Raw genomic sequence first — 18,515 nt, forward strand, 5'->3', positions numbered from 1 at the left:
TAAATAAAAGCACATATATGCAGGGGCAGATACTAACTGCCTAATTTATTCTACAAACTTCCAATTGCAACATGCCTTCAATTTGGATTTAATTATTGGATACTTTCTAGAAAATGTGTAACTTTTTAATGTATTCGATACTCTGTATGTCACATGATGTTAATTATTTATTTAAATTATAACACGTTCATATTTTTTTAATATACTCTTGATGTGAGGCATATCAATTTTATTATTTATTCTTATTATTAACACATATAATTGTAGTTACTATGCATGTGTTCTCAATGAAAAATTAAATTCTTAAAATACGACGTGTAGAAAAGATTGGGAGAAGTTGTTGACATGTGTCACTGAAGTTCTAAAAGACGTTAAATGCTAGTTGGGTGGCAGACTGAGACCTAGCACATAGGTGGCAAGGCGGGGCTGTAACATCTCACATCATCCAGGGGAGTGGATCCTATAAGCCTTATATGTATATTCTCATCTCTACCTAGCACAAGGCCTTTTGGGAGCTCACTGGCTTCGGAGTTCATCATTGTAACATCTCATATCGTCCAGAGGAGTGGATCATGTAAGCCTTATATGTATATTCCCCATCTCTACCTAGCACGAGGTCTTTTGGGAGCTCACTGGCTTCGAAGTTCATCGGAACTCCGAAGTTAAGCTAGTTCGCACTAGAGCAATCCCAGGATGGATGACCCATTGGGAAGTTCTCGTGTGAGTTCCCAGAAACAAAATCGTGAGGGCATGGTCGGGGCCCAAAGCGGATAATATCGTGCTACAGTGGAGTCGAGCTCGGAATGTGGTGGGGGCCCGGGCCGAGATGTGACAAGGGCCTAGACAGATTTAAGTAATATATGTATAAATAAGGGTTTGCTTATACTTAAAAAATACATAATTTCATGAAAATATGAGGAACAAGCATATATTGCGTGTTCATCTAAGTATTTAACAAGTTTATTACAATTTATTGAAAAAATAAAATGCAAAATGAAAATGACCTATTATCTATCTACGAAGCTCATAGTCAAGCACATGATGAGATGATCCACATGTGGCCTGCTATTGTGAGAGTTGGGATTTAGGCAGGTCTAGATGGGCTTGGTGGGTGTTTAGGCGGGTTTGGATGAGCTCGGCGGACACCTAGGTGGTTTAGGTGGGCCCTAAACATCTACACGCTATTTCTTAATTTTCAAACACCTAATGATTAGCTGATTATCGTCTAGAAGCTGCTAGGCATAAATTTTTATAACAGTGAGAATCACAATCCGAATAATTCATCTAATGATGACCCCACATTAAAGCTTTCTTTACCAACCAGCAGCAAGGACAACAATGGCCAAATAATGATGTTAAGAATTTGTGATGAAAAATAAAAGGTGGTCCAGAATGACCAAGACATGCATTAAGACAAAAGTGGGTGTATTCTTATAATGAAACAAAAGAATAAGACAGATTAGGGGCAAAAATAATAAAATTATAAAAACAGAGAGGGAAAAAATAAAAAAATCAAAGTGGATATATATATATATATATATATATCCAATATTAGAAACATTGGCAAAAGTACTATTAATTTGCCTCTTTTTATATAGTTTAAATCAGTTTTACTAAGCTCCGTTCTCTTGATAACTTAATGATAAAAATTAAAAAAAATTTATTGTTAAATTGATATCAAGAGTAGAGATTAAAACATTAAAATCGCATTAATTAATTCTCCACCTTTGATAACCAACCCAAAACCCAATAACCATGTGTTTTTCAATCATCGGGTAACTTTGGAGAACATTTTTATAGTTTTACTTCTTCCAAAGAATATGGACAAGGAAACTGCTATCCACACACCCATTTGTAGGTCTCATACACCGTTGTTAATTTTTTGCCATTAATATCTTTTTTCAATTCATTTAATCCAACTATCGAAAACTGAGAGAGATGTGTAAAAAGTAAAAACGGATGGGTGTATAGCATCACCTTAGACCATCTTTAATCGAATGAGGGCCAAAGGGCTCTCTTTGGCCCTATAGCCCTCTAAGAAATTAATATTTTAATGAATAATGTCAGACCATTTTTCTTACCATCTCCAACCGAGAGGTCAGAGGGCCATAGGCCAAACATAGCCTTGTAACAAAAAACCATCTCCAACCGAGGGGGCTAAGGGGCCATAGTGCCAAAACATAATTTATTATTTTAATTGAATTAATATAGTTACTTAAATTAATCTACCTCAATAATTTTACGTTATGGGTTGTCCATAATTTTTCGAGATAGAATCTCAATAATTTTACGTCTCGGATCGAGTAGGCATTTAAATTTTGTGTTGTTAAGTGTTTTTAAAAATGTTGTTTAAGTTTCATGTTCTTTAAATGTTTTTTTTATTTTTTTTGTTGTATAATTTTTATGTTGTTTAATGTTACTTAATGTTATTTAATGATTTAGGAAGTTATAGGAAAAAAAAAATTGTAAAAAAAAAAAAAATATATATATATATATATATATATAATTCAAATATAACAGTTAGCTGACATCAGCAACTAGCCGTTGGATTCAAACTGCTAGACCAGCCCAGGGCTAGCTGGCTGGGTTGGGCTAGCCAATTGGTTATTTTCTCCTTTTTTGGCCTAGTGGGGCCCACGAGCCCTTTGGCCTTGCTCTAGGTTGAAGACGATTTTTGTGCAATTTCGGGCTATTTTCGGCCATGTGCCCCTTAGACCGGATCGGTTGTAGATGACAATGATGGTTTGGTGACCTAGGTGTAAAAAGTTCAATAATAATAATAATAATCATCATAAAAGGGGCTTACAGAAGCAGGTGATGGAAGCTAGCTGGTTGAAAATGAACATGGTGATTGCATTGACTTTAAACAGCCAATGTTTAAAGCTGAAAATTGTGATAATTGCTGCATAAAATGCTAATTTAAAAAAAATTGTCTTCATAATTATTTGGTATGGGTTCTGCTGCTTATACAGTTCCTAAAGGTTATTATCCTGGAAAGGGATCCGGAAAGAATCATTTTCCACCAAATCCATCAAATTCGGGATCTGTACTGTTGAAATTTGATCAAACAGGTACAGTTATTATAACTTTTAAAGGAGCTTTCTGTTTGTAGTCATTGAATCAAATTGCAACGATCCGGATCTCGAACTTGGTGGATTTGATGAAAAGAGATCCGAAGACGATCCCTTTCCATTATCCCCTACTTTGCTCTTTTTGCTACATGTGATGTTTAGAATTTTCATAAAAACGTTTATAGAATATAGTTGTCATGATGATAAGTTGTTTGACAAAAATCTCACAATACGGTTAAAATAAATGAATAAGATATAAAAAAAGGTGAACCGAAACAGGACCACAGAACAAGAAAAAAAAAATTATAAATCCGCCACGAAATAGAGCAAATCTAGTAATTCTACAAGCCATTAGACTTGGTTCCCAAATACGTATTATTGGAAAGATAGATATATTGGTATATATAGCCTTTACTAAAACAAATAGTTTCCAGATAAATGTTAAGACTAGAATCTCTAACGCTAGTTTTTAAGAGTCAACACATATCTGTGTATATGTATGCTAGTTTTTGGAAAGAGTCAACATATATCCATGTAAGCTAGTTTTTATTTTATTTTTATTTTTGAACAAACGTTAGTATCTGTACTAAGAAAATGAGAGAATGGGTTGTGACTTACAATAGGCTTGGACAATAATGTGATTCAATTTTTATTTTTAAAGAGAATCGAACTTAACACATCTTGATTACAAATACCAATAAATAGCACTAGACCGTTGTAGTAAGTGTGTTGAATTGTGAGTTCGGGATCTGGTGGACGGAAACGCCGTTATTGTGGGCCGGACTGGTTTGGCTCGGATGGTGACGTGTTGACGTCAGGTTGTGACATGTTAACGTGCTCTTTTCGTCCTTGAGCTGTCGTTTGTTAACGATGGGTGGAGAGGTTTATGGTTAATCCTGGCCGCTGAGTTTTGTGTCGCTGTGTTAGAGCCCGTAGGATTATGTGACGGCGTTTGGTTAACTTTTTTGGCCACGTACACTTACGATCCACTCGCTCTCACCACCGGTCACGTTATATTAACTCTCCACACTCCTCAGCTGCAGCAGCAGCCCCCACTCCCTTCTTCTTCATCGAGAGCTTCTTCAGAGAAACGGGTATTTCCCCAGAGCCCTCCAAAGCCTCGTGAATTCAAATAGCGGCCCCATTCTTCTTAATTTTTGTACTTTTTAACCCCAAAAAATTGAAAAAAGGTAAAATCTTTTACCTCTCTGGCCTTCTCACATGGGATGCTGATTTCGCTTCCGGCACCATCAGTTTGGAGTCATCATCACATGTACGTTTCCACTCCTCTCTCTCTCTCTCACATTCCTCACAGTAATTTTCTCTCTCCACATTTTTGTTTCTTGTTCTAAAGAGTAATTTTACTCTGGATTATTTGGGTTCAGAGGCAGATTTGAACTGGTTTTTCACTTGGGTTCACTCAATAAGCAGAGAACTTTGATGGGTCAGATCTGAAATCAATGGTGTTTATGTGTAGGTACGTTTTGAGCTTCTGGGCGCTTTTGTTTTCCATTTTTTTTTTTTTTTACAGTTTCTGGAAACAATGCCCATGTAAATTTTTTTGGGTTTCTGCAATTTTTTCGAAATTTGAACTTTGCAAAGCTCAAAGCAAACAAAGAACAAAGAACAAAAAGAAGCTCGATTTCTGGGAGTACTTGTGCATACTTTGCTTCTTTTTGCACAATAAAATAACCCCCTTTTTAATTATAAAAACACGACATTCAAAGCCTGCAAAAGTTCGTTTCTTTATATCAGAAATTTCTGAGAGTCACCTCTGCTTTTTCTCGACAATGTTCTTGGAATCCGATTTACTTTTCTTTTTTTCCTTTCGCTTTACATTCTGTCTTTTGTATTTTTAGCTTGTTAATTCCCTCTATATTTTGTCAGAAGCTTGAAAAGATTAAAACTTTGCAGGAACAGCTCGCTTTCTGCTTCAAGGGTTTGGGATTTTGGTGTGAGGGTAGTGAGGGAAATGGCGGGTCATGGCATTTTGTTTTGGATTTTGCTTTTGGGTTTGATTTTCTTGCAAGGAAATGCAAACCCAGTTGAAGATAAGCAGGCGTTGCTCGATTTCGTGAACAATTTCCCTCACTCTCGCCCTCTGAATTGGAACCAGAGCAGTTCTGTGTGTGACCACTGGACTGGAGTGACTTGTAGTGAGGATAAGTCTTATGTCATAGCTGTCCGATTGCCCGGCATTGGATTTACCGGCCAGATACCGGCCAACACGCTTAGCCGCCTCTCGAGGCTGCAGACTTTGAGTCTTAGATCCAATGTGATTAATGGGGAGTTCCCTTCTGATTTCTCCAATCTGAAGAATTTGTCTTTTCTGTATCTTCAGTTCAACAACTTCTCTGGGCCATTGCCCTTGGACTTCTCGGTTTGGAAGAACCTCACCATTGTTAATTTGTCTAACAATCACTTCAATGGGAGCATTCCTTTTTCGCTCTCCAACTTGACTCAGCTTTCGGGATTGAATCTAGCAAACAACTCGCTTTCGGGTGAAATCCCTGATCTTGGACTACATAAATTGCAGCAGCTTAACTTATGTAACAACAAGCTGAATGGTAGTGTCCCTGAGTCTCTTCAGAGGTTTCCAAGGTCGGTGTTTGTTGGTAACAACGTTTCTTTTGCAAGTTTTCCACCTGAGCTTCCCCCAGTTCTTCCGCCCACCCCTAAACCATATCCGAAATCTAAGAATGGTGGGAAGCTTGGTGAGACAGCACTGTTGGGAATTATAGTTGCTGGTGCCGTTTTAGGCATTGTAGCATTTGCATTTCTGATACTTGTTTTCTGCTCAAGAAGAAAGAAAGAAGATGGGCTTTCTGGAAAATTGTCCAAGGGGGAAATGTCACCGGAAAAGGTGATCTCACGGAGTCAAGATGCAAATAATAAACTGGTATTCTTTGAGGGCTGCCACTACGCATTTGATCTGGAGGACTTATTGAGGGCTTCAGCTGAGGTGCTTGGGAAGGGGACATTTGGTACAGCATATAAGGCTATACTAGAAGATGCAACCAGTGTGGTGGTGAAGAGGTTGAAGGATGTAAATGTTGGAAAGCGGGACTTTGAGCAACATATGGAGGTTGTCGGCAATATTAGGCATGAAAATGTGGTTGAATTGAAGGCGTATTATTATTCCAAAGATGAGAAGCTGATGGTATATGATTACTACAATCAAGGGAGCATCTCTGCGTTGTTGCACGGTACGTTACTGTCTTCCATATATTATAGTTGATACATGTTAGCCTGGTCACGCTGATAATCTTTCTGTTGAAAAGAGTTGAAGTTGAAAAGAGTTGAATGTAAATAGTTGATTGTTTACCTCTTTCTTTCGAAGTTAATACCCTTGATATCCCGTACGTTATAGGCATTATCTTTCTATTAGTACTCTGCTGTATCTAAAATTGGTGGAACAACTTGTATTGTATTTGATCATTATAATCTGTTGGACCTGTACTACTAGGTATGTGAAGGATGCCATTTGGAACAAGCCCGAAACATAGAGGAATACTATGAGTCTTAGCTTCAATTCACTGTTTTTAAATGGTTTTAGGTCGTCAAATATTTGAACGTGCCATGGTTAACTCCTTTGCTGTGTAAGGCTTCTACGATTCCTGTGGCTTACAATTTTTTAACGCTTGAATTTTGAGGGTTAGGAGCTAATCTTGTTTTAATCAATAAAACAATAATGACCAGTGATAATTGGTGCATCAAAATACTACATGGTAGGTATCAACCGTGTGTGAAGTTTTGTGGTACATCACGTACTGGTTCACCTGTCAAGAGAAAGTAGCTTCATAAGAGTCTGTGAGTGGGTTCACTGATGTTACTTTGCCTTATACCTTTGTAAGGCTTCAACATTTCTTTGACCAAGGAATGTAAGTTTTGAAACTAGGATAATCCATGGTTACTCAATATGAAGTGATATTTTGGACATTGGGGAGTAAATATCTGTCTGAATAGCTTGTTTGTGTAAAAGGTCCTCTGGTTCTTACATTCTATACTTCTTTGTTTGTAATCCATGTGGTGCGCTGGAAGTGTTCATTCCCTCAAGGCAGAGACATGCAAATATTGTATTTTACACATCATGCTTGACAATATTTGGTTGGTGGCATGCTTGGCATTCTTACTCCGTTGTCTATGCTGCACGCTTCATCCCTTGTAGTGGCTAATATATATCATGCAATATTCTTTCCATTTTCAGGTAGAAGAGGTGAGGACAGAAATCCTTTAGATTGGGACACCCGACTGAGAATAGCAATTGGAGCCGCAAGGGGAATTGCTCATATTCATACAGCGAATGGTGGGAAGCTTGTCCATGGAAACGTCAAAGCCTCAAACATCTTTGTAAACACGCAACAGTATGGTTGTGTTTCTGATGTTGGTCTGGCAACTATAATGAGCTCACTGGCTCCACCAATCTCCCGTGCTGCTGGTTACCGAGCTCCAGAAGTGACAGACACCAGGAAGTCAGGACAACCTGCTGATGTCTACAGCTTTGGGGTTGTCTTACTGGAACTCCTCACTGGAAAATCCCCAATCCATACAACTGCTGGTGATGAGATTGTCCATTTGGTCAGGTGGGTTCATTCAGTTGTCCGAGAGGAGTGGACAGCGGAAGTGTTTGACATAGAGCTGATGAGGTATCTAAATATAGAGGAGGAAATGGTGGAGATGTTGCAGATAGCCATGTCTTGTGTTGTAAGGATGCCTGATCAACGACCTAAGATGCTGGATGTAGTGAAGATGATAGAAAGTGTCCGTCAGGCAGATAATGACAATCGACCATCTTCTGGAAACAGATCCGAGAGCTCAACACCACCTCCGGTGGTTGGAGCAGAAAATCCAACTTTGCAATGAACGAGCGCCACTTGCCATTTTCCCCATCCGGTGTATTTTTATTTCATCTCAAAATGTTGTTTTGGTCCGTTTAGTGAACAAATTTGTGGTTACTTTTTTTATTTTATTTGTCAAGTTGATCCAATTTAGATAGAAATCTAGGTCATTGTCAATGTATTAGTGGCTGGCTGTTGATTCTCACAATGGCATTTCAAATGTGCTTTGTTTAGTTTGGACATTTATTTGGTCAATCTGCACAAAGTTTTTCACTTTTCAGAGCTGCAAGTTAAGTTTGATGCTAATTGCTGCATGGCCAAAGTTCATCAGAATGTGAAAAATATTGGAGGGAAAACTCAAAATTTCAAAGTAAGTTGTACGAAAATTCTAAAGTGGTGGTGGGGAAAAGCACTGTCTCTCTGTTCTCAAACCAGAAAATGGGAAACATTATATTGACCAAAAAACAAAAACAGAGGAAAATGGAAGGCTACTCTTCAAGAGTCAACAGTCCATGGCATGGAAGAAGGAATACATTTCGAAAAAGTACACAACTGTGTACCAAGTTTAGTCCAAGACTCCATTAGAGCATCTTCACTAGTTGGTCAACTTTTCACCGCAGGACCCACCTGCTTGATGTTGACGTCACCCATTTCTAGCGGGGGCTCAAGGTTGGGCATATGTTGTTCGAGCTTTTGGGCGGGCTTCATATGGCCCACCACTTGCCCTCTTCTTCTTAGACTGCTAGAGGTGGTCTTGGAATTGAAGGGCATGTTTTGTGCCCTTATCCTTGCCTTCTACCAACTGATGGATATGCTCTTAGTTATAAGAATGTTTACCCTTCTTTTTGGTGTGCCTTGACCTTAGTGGAGGATGACTTCCATGATCCTAAACATTACTCAGCATGTAATCATACTATGGAAGTTGCTCTCACTTTAACGGTTAAATGCACATTAACAAGAAATCAAAATGTGTTATGTTATTCAATAATACCTTTGCATTAATGCTTTCCCAAGTGAGAAGATGAGAGAATTAACAACAGGGAGCCAACAGCCAAGGTGACACATGATGCGGGAATTATACGCACACAAATTAAACCCTCTTTTTGTCAATTGTAGTAAGTATGTAAGTAGGGATCGTTCTGGACCGGGGATTAGGAGGGATTGTTAATCACTTGGATTTGACTTCAAAAACGTAAAAACAAGTTTAAAACACTATTTGATGCGAAGAATGCAAAACTAAAAATAAGAAAGATTGAGACTAAGACTTAAACAAAATATGGGGGGGGGGGGATTTAGGTTTGGACGAGATTAAACTAAAATGGATAGATTGCAAAGAAAACAAATTGTAAATACGAATTTGACGGAAATGAATGGATGGGAAGCTAGCTAAGGGGTTCATCTCAACACATGTTATACTTGCATACAAAATGATTTCTAATTGCTTTTCAATAAACCATGAATTCTCAACACCCCGAGTTAATTAGGTCCGCTTAAATTAACCGTCAAGTTTTCCTTAAGTCAATGAATTGGATGATTGCATACGACAACCCAAAGCATTCCCCACAAGTTCCCTACATGAATTGCATAATAGAGATACAAGCAAGAATCATTAAGTTTTTTGAAAACCATAAGTGTTGACGAGGCATTCGTTACTATGATTGCATGAAACTTATGCCAAGAATTCTTGACGCGATTGTTTATAAGCAACCTCCACTACTTGTGAATATAAGTTCATAACTATTAGGTGAAACTCACTTATATTCTAGCGTCATATTCATGCATGAAAATTAAGCGTGCACTCTCAATAAACATACATAAATAGGTTATCAATCAAATAGTTAAACAAATTGAATTCACAACTTATGAAACGTAATTAGAAGTAATCAAATCATATTGCAAGCATAAACATATATTTCGAATCCCCCCCTAGCCAAGGGGGGTTTAATTCCTCATACGTACAAGACAAAGAGAATTGAAATTAAACATTGGAATCAAGGAAAAGCAACACCTAAAAATTCCAACAACTCAAACTTGAATTGTATGAACGTTTAGGCACTCTTCTCCTCCTCTTCGTTGTAGCATAAGGTCTAAGGGATGTTGTTGGTTTGGTGTTTGTATGGAGGAATGGTTGGGAAGTGTTTTGGATGGATGGGGAGTGGTGGAAATGAAGAGAATGATGCTGGAAATGCAAAGAAGGCCACGGCAAAGGGATGAAATGGTGTGTTTGTGGTGTGTTGTGTATGAAATGAGGTGTGGGATGAATTCCTTGACAAATGAATGGGAATGCAAGGGTTTTTATAGGAGGAATGGAGGTGTATATGGCTGTTTGTTTAGGATGCATGTGGCTAGTTAATGATGGAAAAACAGCTAGGAAAGCATGTGAAAGCTGGAATTGCATGTGGCAAGGTGTGTATATGTGCTGGAATGGTGTGTGAAGGCCACGGCATTGAGTTTTCTTGCTGATTTTCTGGTTGCATGATGAAGGGTTAATAAATAATGCATGTAGGTGGCTGCAATGATGAAGAGTGAGAGCTGGAAAAGGTATGAAATGCACGGCAAAGATGTTAATGGTGCTGAAAATGCATGTGAATGCATGCTGGAATTGCATGTGAATGCATGCTGTAATTGGGAGTGAAAGGCACGACATTGAGTTGGGAAATGAATGATTAAATGTGCATGGCTGGAATGATGAAGAATAAAGGGTGCATGTGGGTTGGAAATGGCTGGAACAAAGGGGGAATAATGATGAAGAAAAGCTGGAAATGTTAGGGAATGTGCACGGGACAAGGTGAATGGGTGATGCGTTGAATGTGCATGTGGGTGAATGTGTGGCAAGTCTTGTGGAATTGTGTGAAGTGTGTGTGAATGCATGTGAGTGGCTGATTTGTGGTGCAATGATGAAGAGTTGCATGTGGGTTGGAAATCTAAGGGGAAGGCACGGCAAAGAAGAATGTTTGGTGCTTGAAATGCATGTGAATGCATGTGAGTGCATGTGTTGGTGGTTTTGCATGGCTTTGATGGATTGTTTGATTGGGCTAGAGGTTTTCCATGGCTTAAAAGATTTGTTTGATTGGGCTAGGCCTTTTGTTTTATGTCCCAAAGAGCATACAAGGCTTCAATTTCGTCCATCCTCTTTGCTCCATGATTAAGCTATCCAATCCATGCCCAAAAATGCTCCAAATAGCCTCAAAATGCACTTTCTTGCTCCCTAAGCCCTTAGAACCTGAAAACACACAAAAGAAGCATAAATGACCAAAATAACTAGAGAAACATAACGTAAATGCACGAGAACAAGCCATTTAAGTCGCATGAATATGCTCCTATCAACACACTCCGATCCGGCATGTTCATTTGGACTCTGAATTGAGTTATGCTGGCTAACACCAGGAAGGTGATGAAGCCATAAAATGTGGTGATTTATGTTGCAGAGAAGAAGAGAGATACGGAGAGAGAGAAAGAGAGAGAGAAAGAGAGAGAGAGTGTGTGTGTGTGTGTGTGTGTGTGTGTGTGAGAATTCCTTTGATTGGCCGAGAGAGAAGGAAGGAAAGTGATCGGATGGTAAGTATGGTCTACCTTAAAGGAACTGGATTTAAAGGGGTGTGTGTGTGTGTGAAATCCTTTGATTGCCCGAGAGAGAAGGAAGGAAAGTGATCGGATGGTAAGTATGGTCTACCTTAAAGGAACTAGATTTAAAGGGGATGTGTCCACAATTGGACAATTCTAGAAGTTAAAATAAATCTACCTCACCTGTTCTAAAAATAGTGTTTACCGACACCAAGTAACACACACTTGTACATTTTTACCAGTTGTTAACGAACTTTAAATGAGCATAGTTTCTTCGTTACAAATCTGATTCAGGTCTAATTCCGCTCGTGCGTACGTAAGATCAAGTACTAATTATTTACGATAATAGGAAAAACAAACTAAATGTGAAGCATCAAACGTCCACGTCAGATTCTACTTGTGCCAAAAGGGCATATTCATCATTTTACAAACTCGCGAAGGAAATTACATGGAAAATTAGAGACGGGTCGTCACAACCTACCCCCTTAAGAAAATTTCATCTCCGAAATTTCTCCATTACTGAGGATTATAATCAAAAGAACAAACATGGATAAAGAGCTTGCATGCGTTCCTCCATCTCCCAGGTAGCTTCCTCAATTGAGTGGTTTCTCCACAAGACATTCACCAGTCGAACGATTTTGTTTCTGAGAACTTTTTCTTTCCAATCAAGAATCGTCACTAGAACCTCATCATAAGTCAAGTTTGGGTTAATCTCCAACAGCTGGGGATGAATCACATGTGACAGATCAAAGATGTATCTCTATAGCATGGACACGTGTTGGTACCTAATTTGATTCTATGGTGGCAAGTCGAGTCGGTGCGTAATTCTAATACAATCTGATGGGCAGGGACATAGTTATTTTCTCTTACCATTATTTGCAACCTCTTGCTACAATAGTAGCTTCTAAATTACTAAATCCCCAACAATAAAGATTCACTCAGTAGCGTGTTTCTCGGGGTTGAAGAATTGATAGTCCTGGCTAAACTTCAATGCAAGAGTGGTTCTCATGTACAATATGCCCATCTTAGAAATGATATGAAGTGTTGTAAGGTAGACACGTACCTAAGGTTGACCAGAATGCCTTCTAGTACAAGGAAGTGAGTATGGAATCAAAGTCAAAGTAGATGCTGACCGAAAGTTTAGAAAGTTTGATAAATTTAGGAATGAAAATTCTTACCAATATCTTAACTGTGGCATATGAAAATCAGGTGCTCATGAATATATGCTAACACACGAGTCCATGTAGAAAAATTCTGATATGAATAAGACTAGGTGTAATGAAAATATACGCTCTAGTACTACAACCACATGAAGACTAACGTTAAGTGGATCACATACGAGTCTCAGTTGCCTATTGCAACCTAAGACAAGACTGGCTTGCGGTGAGTACTACACCGGTACAAGCATGCATGATAAGCAGCTAATGTGTATATGAACATGTCATGACAATTTATAAATCTCAACAATATAATAGTACTTTTAAGATGAAATAAAAACATGGCATGATATGTATGATATTAAATCCAAATGCATTTGTGCAAACCATAAAAATTTATATATAATATAATTAAAAACAAATACTCACTCACACTTTATGTTTTTCGCCATTCCAGGACTTAGTTAGCTAAATCTTTTGTGGTGAACGAGGGATCCCTGTCGATTCTAACATCCACCCAAATAAATGTAGGAGTTTGTTTCCTACTGTGTAATAATTATCTTACCTAGGTTTGACTGTTCTACTTATGTCCCACTGTCATCTATGCTTTGACTACTTGTGTAATATGGTTCTTCCCACAACTGTGTCCTCTCTTTATTAGCTTTAATAAATTCAAACTTCGGTTTAAATTTATTCTATTTTTTACACGTCACTTACACTTTTGGCTACGTCACCTTCGGGTGTCTGCCAACATGTCTCGACTTCAGTCGGAGTGTGTCAAAGGGCATGAAATTCTCCCTATGTACAAAGTTTATATTCCAACTCTATTTACAGATCATGTGACTATAAATTAAGACTTTTTATTTTATTTTTTTATTTTTTTTATTTTTTATGTTTTATTTTATCTATTACTTTGACATCTTTATCAAAGGAAAAATAAAAATAATTTGTTGTATGCTCGTATATTGTCGTGTGTGTAGCCAGTGTATTTAACTTTAAAGAATATAAGTATTATATTCAATAGTAACTTTTCTAACCCTTTTTTTACCCAAGGAGTAACAAGTACACTGTAAATATCAAACATATTTACATATTAATCTTTGTAAATAAAGCAATCATACATGTTTACAATCACTTATAAATGTTCCCATTTGAAATAAAGATGGATGAGCAAACACGACTCTAAAACCGATGAAATTTGAGAGAAAATATGAAACCAATATAACCGTGACTTACGATTCTGGAAAAATTATAAAAACAAAAGAAATGATTATTTTTTTATTTTTTTATTTTTTTTATAACAAACGATGATATTTGTAGCAAACGATAGGAATAACTAGTTAGAATAGAGCTCAAGACTTCACTACAATGACTTTTTTTTTAAAAACAAAAATGATAAGATTAAAAATTTTGAAACACAAAATTATTGTTTTGCATTTATTCAACGTTTTATAACAATTACACTGAAAAGCTTACGAATAATAAAGCTAAGTAATGCATGAAAGGTAAAATGACACAAGTGCCCTCTCCTTTGTTTAATATATAAACTGATTTTGGACTGGTTTGGTGTTGCTGTGCTTTGAAAAACAGCTGCTTCTGCTATGCTGTGAAAATAAGCAGCTGTGAAATAAAGCAGCAAAGTATTTGGTAAACTTTTTTGTAAAAATGCTTTTGAAAAAAAAAAAGCAGTATTATAGTGTTTGGTAAACTTTTATGTAAAACAGATGTGAAAAAAGCAAGTTTTTCAAAGCTGAGTTTTGCAGCTTCTTGTTTTTGGTTTTTTTTCATCCAAAACTGTGATAAAAAACTGAAGCTGAATGTTTACCAAACACAAAAAAACTTCTAACTTTTTTTTATACCAATTTTTTTCAGAATTATCTCAGTATCAAATCAACCCTTTGAATGATGGTTTAAAGAGCTACCCACCTTCTAATAAAAACTCATAAGACCTTAAAACTTAAATCCAAAAATACATAAAGTCAAAATCAATAAAAAGCAGGAGGGTCTCTGAGGTCAAGGTAACCCCCTCTCTCTCCTCTCTCTCTATTTGCAGAAATTAAATTTGGGGTTTTTTGATCCGAGATGATTTGATCATCTAGGGTTTGTTTGTTTGAATTTTTGTTTGTGAAGGTGATGGCGTCGAAACGGATCCTGAAGGAGCTCAAGGACCTCCAGAAAGATCCTCCTACTTCATGCAGCGCTGGTACTTCCACTTTCGAACCCGATCTGATTCCTTTTGATGTTGCTTTTGATTTTTTGCAAGGTGATAAAGTCTCAATTTTGTGTTTTGGGTAGGTTTTGGCTATGAGCACCATCTGTGCTTCGATTGATGCTTGTTTTTGAAATTTTGTTTGATTTAACTCAAACCAGTAAATCTGTGCAAATAGCAGCAGTCTTTCACAGACCTGTGATCGTTTTATCTCATGCCGAATTTTGTATTTGTCGAAAATCGAATGAAATTGTATTTGTTTTCGGAAATATGGTACCTGAATTGCATGGTTAAGAACGTTTGGAGAATATAGAAGAAGGTATACGATACTGAAGATGCTATTGTGTGGTAGTTGTTACTTGTTTCCCATATACCCATTTCCCTGCCCTACCTGCTATATAACGAGGCAATAGATGCCGTCTAGCATCTTGGTTATAAATTGATGATTTCCAATTTAACAAGGTCATAAATCTGTAGCGGTGGTTTGTGAGGACCCACTTAACATCCAAAAGGGAAACCTTTACAATTTTTGGGTGATCCTTATGCTGAGTAACTATTTCAGCATCACTGGTCTTGCAAGTCCACCGAGGTGTTAAAGCAATTTTTGGGTTGGATTTTTGTTACTCTTATGCTTGTCTTTGGTTACTCAGGGTGCCAGGGGCTGAGTTGTGAGACATCAATGTTGTTAGAAAGCCTAAAGAAAGTGGGAGGTTAGGGCACTCAAAGAAGTTGGCTGGTAATTTGAAGTTGGAATTGTGTTGAGTATTTGTTTTGGGGTTTCTGATGGAGTTAAGTATTACTTTGGTAGAGCAGTTATGGCATGGTTCCTTGGTAGGCGATTGAGTCTTGTCTTGGGGTTTCTCGGGTATTGTTTTGGGGTTTTTTGTTTGGCACTTTATGCTAGATTCTCTGAAATGACATTACTCTGAAAATGAAGTATAAACTGCTTTATCTTTCTTCTCTTAGTAAATTTCCCCTTTGTGACAATGTCTACTGCATGTATTGAATTATAGATATTTCTTCCCTTCTTTGAGCTGGATATGTGCTATAAATAGAATAGACCTAAACCTACCCACCCTAACAATTGGTTTAGGGTGAGAATGGGCATTAGGTATAACCGGAAACTATTAGTTAATCCCGGATATGACTTACCCTAAACTACCCCATTTCTACTTAAGTGCTATTATTCAACGGAATGGACTATAAACGCATATTCTTTTACTGGTTTACTTTGAAGATAGACATTAACGTCTTACATATGGGTTATATTATAAATGATATTTGAGTTTTGAATGACTCAATTGTGTTGGATTGTTTCATCATTTGTATGAACATCATTTTTGTCATTGTCGTCATTATCATCCCACCCCGCGGTTTTAATCCACTTAATGGCTGCAAGAGTTCATTGTTTTGAGAGAATATGGACTAAGCTTCTCTCATTTATAGCCACAGCAGTCTATCTACTGTGATCACTGAAACTATGTGCAAGTGAATGGCAACTTTTGGGTTTTTTTTTTTTTGGTTGAAAATTTATTGAAACTATTCGATAAAGAACTCTAATGACTTTGTTATTAACAGATATTCAATTTGATTAACTTTGCTCTTATGTATATATTTAGGCCCAGTTGCAGAAGACATGTTTCACTGGCAGGCAACAATAATGGGTCCTGCTGACAGTCCTTATGCAGGTGGAGTGTTTCTTGTCACTATCCATTTTCCTCCAGACTATCCTTTCAAGCCACCCAAGGTACTTGCTGGCTTTCGATTAATTTCACATCAAATTGGTGTGCTGTTGCATGGTAGTTCTTTTCTTTATTGCTTTGCTGTTTTCATTCTCCTTTCAGCTTCCATGGGATCATAGTATCTAGGTGTCCAATAGAGAGGTACATCATCTGGTGTAAAAAATCTGGAAACATGTCATTCCTATTCTTATACTACCTTGAGTACACACATATGATAACCAATTCAATTTAGGCTCATGCCTTGGAAATATGACTACCATCTGTGCCACTATGCCTTGGTTGATTCTTATTGTTCCAACAATAATCAATTGATGCCTGACGCCAAATGTATTTTTCATATCCCGAATTGAGAATTATTTCTTTTCTAGCATATCAAGTAATGAAGTAAATGGTCTCCTGCATTGCAGCGGTAACCAGTTTGTGTTACTACTTACTTTTCAGTAAGTGGGACTCGACATGGTTCACATGTGGTGCTCCTTTGTTAAAATATGATGTAAGCTAATTAGCAAAAGGGCCTAATCTGACAGACCTTTTAAGTTGTATTGTATATCTACTTCATTTTCAAAGTTCCATGTGGTAATATGCACACTAACCAAAATCTATGCATGAGGATTAGGAATCAAAATTGGAACAAATGACTAAGAAATTGTGAACTGTGCATATTGGTTATTTTCATGTTACCGTTATGTTTTGTGCAGGTTGCATTCAGGACAAAGGTGTTTCACCCTAATATCAACAGCAACGGTAGCATTTGCCTTGACATATTGAAAGAACAGTGGAGCCCTGCCCTGACCATATCCAAGGTAAATGCTTAATACCCGGAATGCTTTCTTCACAAATTTGATTGTTCTACAGAAACTAGTGATGAAACTTGGGTGTTTCTCATGTGATCCTATGCCATAATTTTGGCAGACTCCGTTATTATTGCATGGCCCCTTATGAATTGTACTTTTTGGTTTTTGATTTGCAATTGTAATTTCTGAAGTTTTACAAATTAAAATTTGCATGAAACATTAGAGCTCTATGAGAAACAAACAGCACAAGTCCTTTATTGGCCTTGTGACAAATAGTCACTTATGCTAATTGTACCAAGAAATTTCCAAAGTGAATTACTCATTGATATTGGGGACCCGTTGTCTTTTTGAACTATTTTGATGCGATACGCTGTGGCTTTTGAATGGTTATGATGTTATGCACGGAACAGGAAACAGGAAACAAAGTTCAATCAGATGTGCCATACACATTGAAACTGGTTTTGCTGGAAATTTTTGATAACTGGCTATTATATTTGATGCAACGCTTCATCCTTCATGTTACTGAAGCACATGCACTGGTTTCACTTTTATTTTGCAGGTGTTGCTTTCGATCTGTTCATTGTTGACAGACCCAAACCCTGATGACCCCTTGGTGCCAGAGATTGCCCATATGTACAAGACTGACAAGAACAAGTACGAGACCACCGCTAGGAGCTGGACTCAGAAGTATGCTATGGGTTAGTCTGAGCGCTGCTAGGACCGTGTGACTGAGGGCTACTTTCCCTGTGGCATTATGATCATCTGATCAGATGTATGAATGAATGTGTGATCGATATGTTCTTCACATAAGCGGACCAAAAGGGAGAGTTTTCTGCCCTCGGAACACTTTTGCTTTTGAATTGTTAATTTGTTATGCAAAAGTTTTTATGAGACTTTGAAACCAATTTCTCTCGTGTCGCCCTCAAACAAAGTGCTGTTCAAATTGAACTATTTTTAGCTACTCCTTGAAACTAGTCGTTTTGCTGTTTGCAAATTACATGTTGACGCATGCAGAATCAACTCCTTGGAAGCACAACAATAGTTTTATCATTGTGTGAAATTGTGATTGGTAGGTAAGCGGAAGTTAAGCTAGTGTTTTTGTACCCCCATGAGGAAGACTGGAGCTGAACGGACGTCACA

At 37.6% G+C, this 18,515-nt stretch overlaps 2 protein-coding genes across 6 annotated transcripts; both read left to right on the forward strand.

The window, feature by feature from the left end:
• The first annotated feature begins 4,094 nt into the window (after window positions 1-4,094).
• LOC103928875 (probable inactive receptor kinase At4g23740) lies at window positions 4,095-8,182 on the forward strand. 5 transcript variants are annotated; one of them, XM_048566729.1, is made up of 4 exons: window positions 4,095-4,344; window positions 4,457-4,548; window positions 4,959-6,277; window positions 7,279-8,182. In XM_048566729.1, the coding sequence occupies exons 2-4, from the start codon at window positions 4,532-4,534 to the stop codon at window positions 7,932-7,934; spliced, it is 1,992 nt and encodes a 663-aa protein (XP_048422686.1). In that variant the 5' UTR covers window positions 4,095-4,344; window positions 4,457-4,531; the 3' UTR covers window positions 7,935-8,182. The 5 variants fall into 5 exon arrangements, with proteins under 5 accessions (XP_048422686.1, XP_009336254.2, XP_048422688.1 ...); XM_009337979.3 differs by having other exon boundaries at window positions 4,986-6,277; XM_048566731.1 differs by having other exon boundaries at window positions 4,992-6,277.
• Window positions 8,183-14,522: 6,340 nt separating this feature from the next.
• Window positions 14,523-18,280, forward strand: LOC103928874 (ubiquitin-conjugating enzyme E2 10). The gene is made up of 5 exons (XM_009337978.3): window positions 14,523-14,648; window positions 14,761-14,833; window positions 16,459-16,586; window positions 17,280-17,384; window positions 17,935-18,280. The coding sequence occupies exons 2-5, from the start codon at window positions 14,764-14,766 to the stop codon at window positions 18,076-18,078; spliced, it is 447 nt and encodes a 148-aa protein (XP_009336253.1). The 5' UTR covers window positions 14,523-14,648; window positions 14,761-14,763; the 3' UTR covers window positions 18,079-18,280.
• The last annotated feature ends 235 nt before the right edge of the window (window positions 18,281-18,515 follow it).

Source organism: the organism of the source record quoted next, unplaced genomic scaffold (genome assembly GCF_019419815.1).
Source record: "Pyrus x bretschneideri cultivar Hongxiangsu unplaced genomic scaffold, Pyrus_bretschneideri_v1 Contig42, whole genome shotgun sequence".
Classification (NCBI taxonomy): domain Eukaryota; kingdom Viridiplantae; phylum Streptophyta; class Magnoliopsida; order Rosales; family Rosaceae; genus Pyrus; species Pyrus x bretschneideri.